Here is a 14826-nt window from a genome sequence, read left to right on the forward strand (position 1 = left end):
GCAGGGCCTGACACCAAACCCCCTAAATTTCCGGAGGACCATTCCTCCTTATTTCCGGTGGACCATGGTGCACAGTTTCACTTAGAGTCCCTCGCTGGCACTCGGACGATGATCAGCCCCCCATAACATGGAGAACAGACGCTGTTGTGAGCCTATCCTGGCATGGAGAACAGACGCTCAATAAGATTTGCACCTCCGGAGAGGAGCAAACCCCCCTTCCCTGTCAGCATACGACCATAGTTCCCACCGGGGTTGGTTACCCGATCTTCCCTAAGGTTGCTCGTATCCCGGCCAGCACCGCGGGAGGTAGGGATAGGAGTTGCTGGGTAAGAGGCTAAGGACCGCGAGATGGGGTCTAATTTATTCCTTCAGGTACGCGAAGTACCAATGGTACGCTTACCCAGCATTTGCCGTGCCAAATGATTTATACGTATTTTATAGAAAAGATAATTTTAAACCAAAGGTAGGTAAGAGAATTGCGTTGGAGTAATAAAGAAATTTTCAGAAATCAGTTCGGCAAATATTTGAATGTTTGTTAGAAACAAACCAAAGAATGATGTAAACTGTTATCATTTATGTATATTATGTAGCAAATAAATAAATTTAAAAAAAAAAAAATAGATTCGAACAATGCGACGTAAGACGATGAAGAAGATCAATCGAGGTGGGGGGAGAAGTGGGATAATATAAGTGAGATATTAGTTGACAGAAGTTAGAAAATAGAATCATTCTTCATTCTTCATTCTTCATTCTTCTTTCTTCATTCTTCATTCTTCATTCAACATCTAGTCCTGTGTTTGGGGTCGGTGAAGAGGACTTCCAAAATCCAAATTCGGGCAAGTACAATTCTTTCTCGAACACCTCGTGTTTTAAAATATCTACGACTTCCAGTCACCTTTTTTCGGACGAATCTAACCGTACTGTATGCATCGAGTCACCGGGACGCACACTTGCCGCAAGCTCTATGGAAGCCTCTAAGCCACCCATCGCAGTCGAGCCCTTTCCGTCAACGACCTGCAGCCGTCCTGGTCCTGCGTATGGTGTCGGTGAGGAGGTCTTCCAAAATCCTCGCGCAGGCAAGTACCCCAATGTTTCGCATTATTCCTGTATTGATTCGTCCGCCGCTTGCAGTCACACATCCGATCCAGAAGCCACATGAACGACTGCTGCTTTACTACCAAAATGTGGGCTTTAATGTCGGCTTTAATTCCATGGTCGAGGATTACCGCCTTGCAGCATCTGATCAGTGCTTCGATATCATAGTTCTCGTTGAGACTTGGCTGAACGATGACACGCTTTCCAGCCAGATATTTGGTCCTGCTTACGAGGTTTTTCGATGCGATCGAAATTCCAACAACAGTCGTAAAACAATAGGTGGCGGTGTACTGATTGCCGTGAATTCTAGTCTTAAAGCAAAAGCTGTCGAAAAATCATCGTGGGACTGCCTCGAGCAGGTTTGGATAACGATCGAACTTAGTGACCGTAAACTGTTTTTGTGTGCGCTATATATCCCACCTGACCGAGTCCGGGATACAGAATATGTTGAAGCTCACTGTAGTTCGCTTTTTAATATTCTAGAAATAGCAACTGCGCTTGATGCAATCATAATTTTGGGGGATTTTAATCTACCGAGCATAACGTGGATAACTTCACCCAACAGCTATCTCTATCCAGACACAGATCATTCTTCTCTACACACCGGAGCGGTAAAGCTTCTCGATAGTTATAGTTCAGCAGCATTAGTTCAAGTTAGTTCCATCGCCAACGAGAATAATCGTCACCTTGATCTCTGCTTCATCAGTGATCATAGCACAGCAACATCTTCACTGATCGCACCTGCACCGCTAGTAAAATCAGTGGCACACCATCCGCCACTGCTCGTCGTGGTCAACCTCGGATTGACGCATGATTTCAATACCTCTTATGAATCCGTATCTTTCGGTTTACGCAAAGCCGACCATCATAACATCACTGAGCTACTGTCTTCCATCGATTGACGTAACATTCTGGACCTAGAAGATGTGAATATCGGAGCGCAAACTTTTTGCAATGTCTTGGCGTACGTCATTGATCAACACGTTCCAAAGAAAGTTTGTCGTAAGATAGTTAGTCCTCCATGGTACTCCAGCTCGCTGCGACGGTTGAAAACTATTAAAAAAGCTGCTTTACGGCAGTTTTCCAAGCATCGTTCAGTCTCACTGCGCAACCATTATGTTAGGCTCAATTATGAGTACAAGCGAGCCAGTAAGGAGTGTTACTCTCGATATCAGCTTAATATTCAACGCAACCTCAAATCGCATCCTAAACGCTTCTGGCAATACGTCAACGAGCAACGCAAGGAATCTGGATTACCTTCCTCCATGACGCTTAATGACAACACGGCATCTACGACCCAGGACATTTGTTCGCTCTTTTCCGAGAAGTTTTCGAGCGTGTTCTCAAACGAGGTACTAACAGCCGTGGAAATTGAGAACGCTGCGATTACTGCTCCGACCGTCAACCAAACTCTTGGCGCCTTCGACATTGATGCAACGATGGTTATCAGTGCTTCTTCTCGGCTTAAATGTAGCTTCTATCCGGGACCCGACAGTTTTCCCTAGGTTCTACTGAAAAGACATTTGGACATTCTGGTGACCCCGATTCTTCTTCTCTTCCAAGCATCAATCAATAGTGGTATTTTTCCTGCTTGCTGGAAAACTGCAAACATGTTTCCGGCTCACAAGAAGGGCAGCAAACGCGATATCAATAACTACCGCGGGATCACTTCTTTAAACGCTGTTTCCAAATTATTCGAGCTGGTTATTTTGGAGCCACTTGAGGCCCATTGCAAACCGTTTCTCAGTAACGACCAACATGGCTTCACGTCTGGGCGATCGACAGCCACTAATTTGCTCTGCCTGACTTCCTTTATAACAAATAGTATGGTACAACGTGCGCAAACCGATGTGATTTACACGGACCTGGCCGCTGCTTTCGATAAAGTGAATCACGACATTGCGATTGCAAAAATGAACAAGTTCAGCATTAACGGTAGCTAGAATAGAATCATTCTTCATTCATCATTCTTCATTCATCATTCTTCATTCTTCTTTCTTCATTCTTCATTTTTCATTCAACATTCTTTATTTTTCATTCTTCTTTCTTCATTCTTCATTCTTTACTCCTCATTCTTCATTCTTCATTCCTCAATCTTCATTCTTCTTACTTCATTCTTCATTCTTCATTCTTCATTCTTCATTCTTCATTCTTCATTCTTTATTCTTCATTCTTCATTCTTCATTCTTCATTCTTCATTCTTTATTCTTCATTCTTCATTCTTCATTCTTCATTCTTCATTCTTCATTCTTCATTCTTCATTCTTCATTCTTCATTCTTCATTCTTCATTCTTCATTCTTCATTCTTCATTCTTCATTCTTCATTCTTCATTCTTCATTCTTCATTCTTCATTCTTCATTCTTCATTCTTCATTCTTCATTCTTCATTCTTCATTCTTCATTCTGCATTCTTCATTCTTCATTCTTCTTTCTTCATTCTTCAGTCTTCATTCTTCATTCTTCATTCCTCATTCTTAATTCTATTCTTCATTCATCATTCTTCTTTCTTCATTCATCATTCTTCATTCTTCATTATTTATTCTTCATTTTTCATTTTTCATTTTTCCTTTTTTCATTCTTCATTTTTCATTTTTTATTCTTTATTCTTCATTCTTCATTCTTCATCCTTCATTCTTCATTCTTCTTTCTTCATTCTTCATTCTTCAGTCTTCATTCTTCATACTTCATTCTTCATTCTCCATCCTTTATTCTTCATTCTTGATTCTTAATTCTTCATTCATCATTCTTCATTCTTCATTCTTCATTATTTATTCTTCATTTTTCCTTTTTTCATTCTTCATTTTTCGTTTTGCATTCTTCATTCTTCCTTCTTAATTTTTTATTGTTCATTCTTCATGTTTATTCTTATTTTACCTTCTTCTTTATTTCTTTTTTTCATTCATCTTTTTTCTCTGTTCGTTCTTCCATTTTCTTCGTTCTTTTTCTTCTACCATTCTCCTTTTTCATTTGTTCTTATTCTTTCTTCATTCATCGTTTTTTTTCTTTCTCCCATAGTTCTTTTTCTCTCCGCAGGCTGCATGGTTGGCTACGTGCAACCATGGACCGAGCTGAATGTGTAGCACAGGCCACTCCGGCCTTAGTCTGATAATATATTAAATAAATAATCGTTCTTCTTCTTTTCCACACCAAAGGAAGTGAAAGGTAATAATGTCCGATAAACTGAAACTACATTGAGATCACCTTACCGAATGCCACCTATAAAGTGCTAAAATGTGTCCACAGTTAACTTGCATCACGTAGAACTACTTGTTAGAAAATAAGTTTCTCGACAATATTGTAAGCTTGGTTTACGCATACATATTTGTTTCATTTTATTTCAATTTCATTTTTTTGGTGATTAATTCAATGTAAATTTTCCCAGAGAACCAATATCTTTGAAATATCTAACGGTTTAAAAAAGCATCGGATTTTTCTTCACTTCCCTGGCATAAAAGTATCATCGTGTTAGTCTCATGATTCATGAATGCAAAATTGACGTCATTAACTGTGGAAGTGCTAAATTAACTCTAAGCAAATTTTTGATAAATTTAATGCTGGAAATAGCAATTGGTAGAAAAATTGGTGGAAAATCAACATAGTTAAGGTTTTGTCAAGCTATTTCTGGAAAAATAAAATCTATTTTCAAAGGATTAGCATGACATCCAAACCAAGATTTTTTTATGTACAGGTTATCCGACTTGTCAATATCCCCAACTCAGCCATCTTGGATTTTTGTATGGAATTTATGCTCGTTTGTTTACGTTTTGCACTGAAAATGTATGTTTCCCCCTCGCGCTGGTTATTCCCATCTACTGACGAAGTCGGATAACCTGTACATAAAAAAATCTTGATCCAAACTTCAATTAGTCAGACCTAAAGCATTGTTTAAACACATGAAATGTAGGTACCAAATCCGTTCGGAAAACAATCCGCACTTTAATGGGCACTTTTCGTGTTCACCCTTGACCGTCCATTTATGCTGATGAGAAACATAAGTGATTCAGTATTTATTTCGAAAAGATGTAGCATGATAAATATTCACCTTGCATGATCTGCTAATGCTTCCAAATAAGAGGCGATGTTCCTCCAGTTTCTCCGAACATTTAGATGTCCAAGTCTGATACAACCGAGGGCAGACAGCGTGTTCGTAGCATTGAGCGAAATTGATTGTATGCAGATCTTGATCATCGATTCAAAATGCAAGTCATCAGTTGCGCCGTATTTGAAAAAGTTCATAGACCACCTTAAAATTACTATATACACATCTTTTAGCATGAATAAATCATTGGATGGCAACTTAATTATTTTTTCGAGGAATAATGTAATATGCAATTAGGAAGCTCCTAAAACAAATGATGCAATTGCTTACGACGAAGAACTTGTAGTTAACCTGCTCATGATTTCCTCAACTCAGTTTCAGCACAGCAGGGAATTCCAATCGAGAGAAAGAGACAAATGATCTATCTATTAAATTACAATCGGAATGTATCGGATATGAGGTAGACAAAGAAAAAGGAACTCACCGACCAGAGCCAGCCCTTGCGACATGTCGATGTAGTTTATGTACGATCTGGGCCGAGCAAGTTCCAGGGATAATGATGTGAAATATTACGTGAGTTATTGCTTCCAGTTCTCGGTGCTCAGCATCACCACCTCCTTTTCGGAATCCAAGCCAAGATGCAGTATCCTCGCTGGCTGATGCCGTTCTGCTTTTGAATGACACACACAATGCTCGAGGATGGAAACGACCATCGGCGATGAAGACCCGTTAGATGCACTATAAATGAAATTGCACCACGACCGACCGGTCTTGTCCTACTTTTGCCTGGAGCTGTAGTGCCTTCTAATCCTTTAACTTCCGAGAACAATCCTCGAACATATGAACACGTATGCTCTCGCACAAAGCTATCCCCAGTCGCTTCCAGCACATGTACAGTGGCGTCCTAGTTTTGACAAGTTTTAACAAAATTGTCCAAATAAAGAAATCTTTATTTGTTTCCGCAACATTCTACCACAACTTCAAGGACTAGTAAATCCATTCTTGCTCTCACCAAAAAGATGTGTTTTAATCTTCAATCGTAATTAAGTGGATAAACTAAAATATCTCGTAGAAACAGACATAAAATCAATACGATACATTGAATCGGCTGGTAAAAGGAAAATGACCCTTTGGCCATTCGTCAACAATTTCGGCTTTTGATAGGAATTCACCTTCTGCGTTGCTTCATTGCAATAACAAATCAATGATCGCCAAAAAACGATACAACACTACACCGCCTTTTCCACAGTAGATGAAGAGGAGATATTCGAAGAAGGGGATCACAATTTATAGAGCGATATTTCTGTTTTGTAGTTTTTCTCCGTTTATCATTTTGTGCTTTCCGCTCCGGAGCACTTCGGCGTAAGTGAAAGTTTCTTCGGGGTGATTTATTCGCTGGCAAATGAAAAACGTGCTTCGAACGTGTTCGGAGATGTGGATTGCTGTAATGATTGCCGTCACACTCACTTGAGTCGGGGGGTGACAGCAAAAAAGGTCGTGAAAATTTCAATTATAACACAGTTTTCCACTTCCGGTATGTCTACGCCCTGCCATTTTTTCATGTGTGCAAAACAAACGAGTCATTTTCAGTCTAATTCAGTGGTGCAGGTCAAGAGCGACCGCTAGCTGTTTTAGACACTCATTCTGCACGCACACCGAGCACACCTCACCGGAGTCATTCCTCCGGTGTCTAACACAACCGGCATTGTCGAGGTCTTTGTATACAAGCTCTTCTTTGAGAGTAAGAATAATGGATATGTGAAACATGGGAGTATGTAGGGATTCAACAAAGGATACCTTATAATTATTAGCATTTTTTCCTGGATACATTTTCCATTACTCTCGCATAAGGCAAGTCAAGTTTCTAAAAACAGTAGTTTGCAAAAAAATATTAGGAATTAGCAACACTTTAACCAGAGACCGGCGGAGTGAAAAACTGTCGAAATGGCAACGTATGAAATTGCATGAAATCGTGAAAATAATGCTGGCAGCACTTGAATTTTTTGCTTGCTTCTTATGGAAGCAAAAAGTAAACAAGTCGAAATGGAACCGCTTTTGACGGTTCGATTGGAAACAAGATGGCGTCTTCGCCGATCTCTTATTCTAGTATTTCTATTAGGAATATTTTCTGGATGAAACAATGGTATACCAAATTCGCTGTTCCTATCTTCATTTCACTGTAACAAATTCATGTCTTTCTGAAGGTTAATTTACCTAGCAGTGATTATGCCTTCCTCAATTAAATTGATCTTCTGAAAATATGCCCAAATGCTGTGCAACAGTATTGGTAGTGCAGCAACCTTATTTGTCTCCAGAATCTCTGGATCATTCTACTGTTCAGGAATATCTGATGGCCAATCTCTTTGATGAAGCCTCAGTGGTCCCTCAAACCACAATAGTGAGATGGACTTCTTTTTCGAGAGAAATTATCAGCAGGATTGTCTTCACCGATTACATGATTCCAAGAACATTATTTCATTTGAATTTCCGATTGACGATTAGCAACAAACATCTCACCTGTCATAAGACGAGTTTGAACAATCCCATTGAATTCCACCACTTAATTGTATCCTGACAGATACGTATTTTGTACTTGACTCGACTTGAGTCAAGTACAAGACACTGAAGACGGCCGTACTGTTGAGGTCGAAATACGTATCTGTCAGGATACAAATGGTGGAATTCAATGGGATTGTTCAAACTCGTCTTATGACAGGTGAAAACATTCCACTAAAAAGCTCAAAATAATTTTTTTAACAAACATCTGCTATCGTGACGGTAAGGACGACAATCAACAAACGACGATCGTTGATGGCCTGTTGACATATTCGCTAGTTCAAGCGGACAATGCCTTACCCGATAATATTACGGCAACATTAGCATAATATAAACAGGATTCGTCATCTACTAATAAGCGTTTGCATTACGCTCCATAGAGTTCCAACCGAGGAGTGATCTGGACTCTACGCTTTTGGCGTTATGAGCCGTACCTCCACTGAATCGCTGTAAGTAGTACTTCGATTGTAGAAACATACTCTTACGCCTTGCTGAAAGTATCGCAGAACCCAATAACTTGAACCCAAACCAGATTATTACTGAATGCTATCCACCAAGGAATAGATAGCTAGGAAAATGCGAATAGGTTTCATCTTCATCTATATTTTATCCAGATGTGACGATAAGGGTTGTAACAGTTTTGTTTCAATAAATTTCAATTTTAAGCCACAGTTCAATTTTGCCCATCCTCATTCAAGTAAATAAAAAAATACATACGATTCAAACGTTGCCACCAAGCAATGTAGGGCGCATTTTCTCTACCTACCTCTACTATAAAAGAGCCGCCGTTCGTCACATCGAGGTCAGAAAGTTCCCGTCGATAGGCCAATATCGACCAGCAGCAGCTGCAGCCGAAAACCAAAGCCTGGGTAGGATGGATTCGCATCGGGCGATCATCGCATCGTTTGCCGTCGATCATCTGGCTGATCGCAGTTCACAGCAGGCCGTGCTCTCGGCACGTACCGCATACCCGCCCACCACCAACGGTCAGCAGGAGTCGGATGGGACTTGTAGTTGTCACTACAACCGAAATTTTAAGAGTAATTAAATAATTTTGCAACATGTGGTATGGCTGAGAGGGGCGAGTGGTATCATACGCACAACTGGAGCCGACGTAAGTTAAGGTCACTCCTGACGGAATCCAAGTTTCAAAGTGCTCGCGTTTTCGGGGGCACACCACTCGATACGGAAGCAACGCTCAACTGTCTTACCTCAGTCAGGCAACCAAAACATGAAACAGTCAGTAGAGGTGTCCCAGGGCTAGTCAGTTGACGAGATTATCCTTTAGTGGATCCAGAATCACGAGTTGTACCAAGTGTACAAGTCCGATAAAATACGGCAGATTGCAGTGGGCTGGACAAGTAGTGCGCATGCCGGAAGGGATACCAGCAAAAGTTATGTTTAGGAGAGAACATGGAAGAGGCCGTCGGCTCCGGGGTAGACCTCGCACTCGCTGGCTGTGTGCAATTACGGCTCAAAATCTTCTAACAAGACAAAATTTAGGTTTGAGTGATATCAAGGGGGGCTTCTGATGATTATTTTTTCCCCATGACGTATCCACGTTATTGATAACTTCGTCAGTTTTCAACCGATTTGGACGATTTCGTTTACTATGCATTGAGAAATTCGTCCTCTATCCGATTTATGCCACATGGTTGCCAGAATTCCGGATTTGCTAAACCGTGTCTCAAAAAGGTATAATATTATGTTAAAGAAACCAAGCAATGACTTCTTGTATTATGAGTAACCAGTTTCGTAGTAAACTTGAGAATTGTGCCTTCACAACGCATCACCTGATCATTTGGTCTCGGATCGGTCGTTTCGGGATAGGTTCCCGTGGGACCCATAGTGGCCCCAAACTCATTTAGAAGAAACCCTGGCAATATGCACACTTATTTTATTTTACCGGGATCTCAGCAAAATGTTGAACTTTTACTGAGATTTGCACAGCCGTGCCCCAGCAAACATGTTGTTTGCCGAGATTTCTGTCAAAGTTGCTGACAATCAGTAAATATTTTGCCGAAAATCAGCTAACAAACGCCATTTTTGCTGAAATATCAGTCTTTCATTTTGCTGGCGCACGGCTGTGCGGATTTTGCCGAGCTGCAGAAATAAAAACTTAGTGTGTGGGTATCAAAATTCATTGAATTTCTTTCTAAAAGAAATTTATCATGGGGTATAACATCCCGAATCAGTTCTCTATCATGACAGCTTGCGAAAAAAGTTTCTCGTGGTATGCTACATATCGTATATTTATACAGAGATGATAAGTGAGAGACTTGCTCTTTCTCTTTAGGGTTCAAACCCTGCTCGCAGTTAATAACTGTGGAAGTGCTTAATGAACACTAAGCTACGAGGCGGCTCTGTCCCAGTGTGGGGATGTAATACCAATAAGAAGAAGAAGAGTACCATGACTAACAAATCATTTAACTTCTACAAACGGAACTAGATGGAAAATATCCGCATATGTTTTCATGTAACTCTTAAGTGAAAATTATTTTGAGTGTATACATAATATAAAATCAATTTAATAAAAATTCCGCGGAAAAAAATTAAAATTTCGTTTTGTTTCGAAAAATTTCGAATTAAATGGACGTTTATTTCGTATCGTTTCGAAGTCTCGAAAGTGAATCTATATTTCGTTTCGTTTCGTTTCGAATCAACATAGACATTTCAAATTAAGCTTCGTTTCGTTTCGTTAGGAAAAAGTGTCTTATCGCATACCCTTAGTAACGAGAAAAATATTTAATAACGAAATTATGTAAATGTTTATAACGCTAATGGGATCGTTTCTGATACCATCGTTGCGAATAAATCGCAGTCATCAGGCGGTTGTGCACTTTGAAAACATTTTTCTTGAAACAGTACCGTGCGGGACCGAAATCCGTACAGCACCGAAATCCGTCCACCTCATGAGATATCAATAAACTAAAGGAGTTTCAAGGTAATTAATGTAGGAATAATTAATCTTATCCTGTTCAGATACTTGACAGTAAGCTTTTAGGGCATATAATTGGAAAGAAGGCTTTGAAATTAAAACCACAAAAACCAAAACCAAATCACCACTCACCAAACGCGGAGTTTGTGCCGCCATTTTGTTTTCGGGTAGAGCATAATTGCACCAAAAGTAACTGTTTCAATTGCTAATTGCAAATCATTACATAAGATAAGCGGAATACAAATCGAAGGGATCGCTTCTTAAGGTGCATATCGAACTATTTACAGTGGTAGTTTAGTCAATCAGACTGTTTCAATTTAAATATTTAGTTAAGAAATAGCTGTACGGATTTTGATCCTTTGATTCGAAATCCGTCCACGGTGGACGGATTTCGAGTCAGGAGTAGTTGATTTAATTCATTATTTTGTCATGTTTTTCTTAGTTTTCAATGAGTAAATGTGAAACACTTCAAAAGTAGAAGCCTTCATGCGCCTGTGTCAACGTTTTATTTAAATTCGATTTCAATTTCCTAATGACTTTTTCATATACTAAGGTGCTTAAGTGTACGGATTTCGATGCCCCACGGTATCTGTGGTATGGAATAGTAGCCCTGAAAGATCACTAACAGCAACAAAACTGAAATCTTGAGAAAAATTTAATTTTATTGCCACTGACGCCAACTTGAGCCACTGGATGATTTTCCGCTAAAGCGCTTCAGACGATTTCTACGCGATTGCAGCGTCAGACGCTTCCTTTCCAGTGGAAGCGCATGCTACATAAGCGTTGTGTTGCTTGTTATGAGCTTGAATGGACCAGTTCATGGTCTTATTAGGATGCGCAAAGTAAACGACTTTCACTTGTCTGCTGGTGACGCCAACGTCAGCAGCTCGATAACTTAAGACATCATCCATGCGAATACATTTTTGGGACCGTTTCTTTCCGACGCACGCTTGCGCTTCTACGAACGGAGAATTTCTGCCGTCATCAAGCGATTAAGATTGTTCGCAAAATCTCCCTCCGACGAGCGCTTGCGCTGCTTTGAAGAAAATGCCATGACCCTAGTTTTGCACGAAAGCACTGGCATTGAACGAATGAAAGGCGGAATCAGCAAGCTGATGCCAATGGTAGTGGCCGCCAAGGTTGGACCTCGGGGTCTCCATTGCATTCGGATATTGTTCGGTTTTGGCGGAAGAATCGGCAAAACAATTGGAGCGAAGCACCGGACAACCAAACATCATGGCACCAAAGGCCGGCGATGGAAATACAGTGAAAAAACTGCAGCGACGATGGCTGCTACGGACGGGAAGGGTTGTTTGGCCGATTTCCACTAGGCTGAACAACCCATTAGGCCAAAACCCATCTGGCCGATACTCATTCGGGCGAAAGGATCATCCGGCCGAATAGGTCTTTGGCCGAAAGGGTTATTTGGCCGAAATGGTCAATTGGCCTTTCGGCAAATGACCCTTTCGGCCAAATGAGTCTTTCGGCCAAATGACCCTTTCGGCCAAATTATCTTTCCGGCCTAATGGTCTGTTCGGCCTAATGATATATTCGGACTAGTGGCATCCAAGTAGCCGCCAAGTAAAGTTTTCTCTCAATATTCTGGCAGTGCCATCAAGCGCGCGTCGGAAGGAAACGAAATACGAATGTATTGCAACTGATGCCATCCATGCCAATTAATGCTTGCTGCGACTCTCTCTGACACGCACTCGCGATTCGAAGGCCATAGTCATGATGAACAAAGGGAACAAAAGTCGTCATATTCAAGTGAACGAGAACGAAATCGTAGCTCCACCTAAAGCGGACCTTTTCAGGGTATGAGCCACGCTCACAGAAGAGATGGGGTTTTGTACCGCGCACGCAGAAAATCGAATAAATTTTTGCAGCGTCTCCCTCCGACTAGCGCTTTTGCTGCTACCGACGAGAACTTCTGCCATCATCATGTGATTATAATTTGAACTTTGAAGAAAATTTTTCTCGGCTCTACCTTCTTTAGTGTAATTGGTGGTCAAGAATTGGTTTTTAAACCAAAATGTACCTTTCTAATCACTCACGCAACAATACATTTTCAGCCCAGCCACTGATGTCCCAGGGCCGCAACCAATGCAATCAACCCTTTCTTCTCATAAAATGTTGGTCCTGAAATAAACCGATTTTCTCAATGCGCCACTAACAGTCTGAACATTACGTTGAAATTTGTCTTGGGTGGGTTGCTGCTGTTGTCGACGGCTTCTCGATGATCGACTTTCTGCTGGGACTGCTGCCCCTGATGTCCTCGTTGTGACAATACTGTGTGACCCTCTTCTTCGCTTTGCGTGAAATGTTAATTGAACTGAGGATTAGAGCCCAGGCCGTATGTGGCACGAGTTTGATGTCTGTGCTTGCGATGTACATACGGGATTGATTAGTTTACCAATTTTCAACAGTGTCTGGCAAAATTCAATTTTCAATAGATTGGTGCATTTAACCCATTGTTTTTAATAGTTGGGCAAAATCCTAAAGAGTTCGTTGATCGATTGATTCCAATATCTCCTAAATCGGTTGAAAGATGGCTGAGATATCAATCAATACTTTCTGACCACTTTACGTGACGGTCTCAAACTATCATCTGTAGGTTCTTTGTTCAATTACAGCTGATCTGGCAATAATGGAGTAGCAACCGCTAGCGGTCAATCATGCTCAAGCTCAAGCTCACTCTACGTGATGGTATCAAATTCGCCTTGACGAAGCCGCGCTGCTGCCATTTCGAAGAGGACGTGTGCGTAAAATCACTGTATTTCGACATGGTGAAGATAGGAATTATTTTTGTAAATACTTTTAAAATGTGTTTAACAGAGTTATACTGAAAACATTGAAATACGTAGGATTAGAAGAGAGACCTTTTTCGCTAGCTGTCATGATAAAGCACTGATTCGGAGGCGTATACCCCATGATAAATTTCTTTTAAAAAGCTCCAAACGCGGGAGTACTGGTTCTGATGATACATTTCAACTTGTTCTTCACAGCTGTGTGGTTCCCAACACAAAATAAACGAAAACAAAGCGAAAAACCTCACCTCTCTGTGGGGGCGGCCTATCCGATTCTGTTTTTTCCGCACTTGTATACAAGTTTGATAAATTTATTATCTGGTATGTTATGATTTGGAACAGTTTTTGCCTTTCTTTTATCGTTGTTCGTTATCTATTGAGAGCGATCTCTGCAAACCCTGCCCCTCTATCTTCCCGAAGAATAATATTAAGAACCATAACAAAATATGTTCCTTTACATACGGTTACGGTGTTTTCACATTAACGTATGACAAATAATTCATAATTCTTTGAAAAATTACCCATAAAAAATATATGTTGATCCATGAAACTTCAAATTTGTGCAATTTGTAACGCGATGATGATCGATAATTTCAGTTATATGATCTATAATTTTTCCCATGTAATCCATAGATTTAGAAAAATGAATCAATTAAAATAGTTTTATTGGCCTTATTATCAAGCATTATGGATCATATCACCAAAATTGTGGATCATATGACTAAAAATATGGATTATTTCCCAAAGTTTTATCATTTGTCACAGTTTGATGGAAAAATAAAAGAAATGTATTTTTTCCTTGACCATGTCCAAAGGAACATATTTTCCTATCAATTGCTAAACTTTAGCAAAGTTATGGATCTTAAAATTATTCTTTATGAATAATCCTGAACAATTTTATGGATTAATGGTAGCGTTTTTAAGAACATTAAGATGTTATTTACAGATGGTTTTTCATTTTTTCGTTTTTTGCACATTCAACGGTCAAAATAAGGACTACCCATATTTAGCCAGAAACTTTGTAACCGCTGAAGCAGGGAAATTTTGAATCGTAGTTTTTTTTAAACAGGCCGGATCGAACTATGGATTCAAAAGTTTTTAACGTATATTGGTAAATTTTCATTTTAGGCACTTATACCCATTCGATTTACAACAAGTTACGCTCAGCAGTGATTTTTGGAATAAAGATTTTAGTATTATTATAGGACATCTATCTTTTCTAGTTAAGAATTTTCTATGCATTTAACTTTGTCTAAAGCACCATCCCCGCTAGATGGATTTATAAACAGCTCTTTTCTGTGGACATTATAAAGAGCATTATCCAACAATATTTCTGTCGATTTAATAGTTCTTAACCCTTGTGTGGCCGGCTGGGTACCCGGGTACCTTTT

At 40.0% G+C, this 14826-nt stretch overlaps 1 protein-coding gene across 1 annotated transcript; it reads left to right on the top strand.

Moving 5' to 3' along the window:
- The first annotated feature begins 2705 nt into the window (after positions 1–2705).
- On the top strand, positions 2706–3038 carry LOC134210083 (uncharacterized). The gene has a single exon (XM_062686103.1). The coding sequence runs from the start codon at positions 2706–2708 to the stop codon at positions 3036–3038; it is 333 nt and encodes a 110-aa protein (XP_062542087.1).
- Positions 3039–14826: the final 11788 nt, after the last annotated feature.

Source organism: Armigeres subalbatus, chromosome 2 (assembly GCF_024139115.2).
Source record: "Armigeres subalbatus isolate Guangzhou_Male chromosome 2, GZ_Asu_2, whole genome shotgun sequence".
Taxonomy (NCBI): Eukaryota; Metazoa; Arthropoda; class Insecta; order Diptera; family Culicidae; genus Armigeres; species Armigeres subalbatus.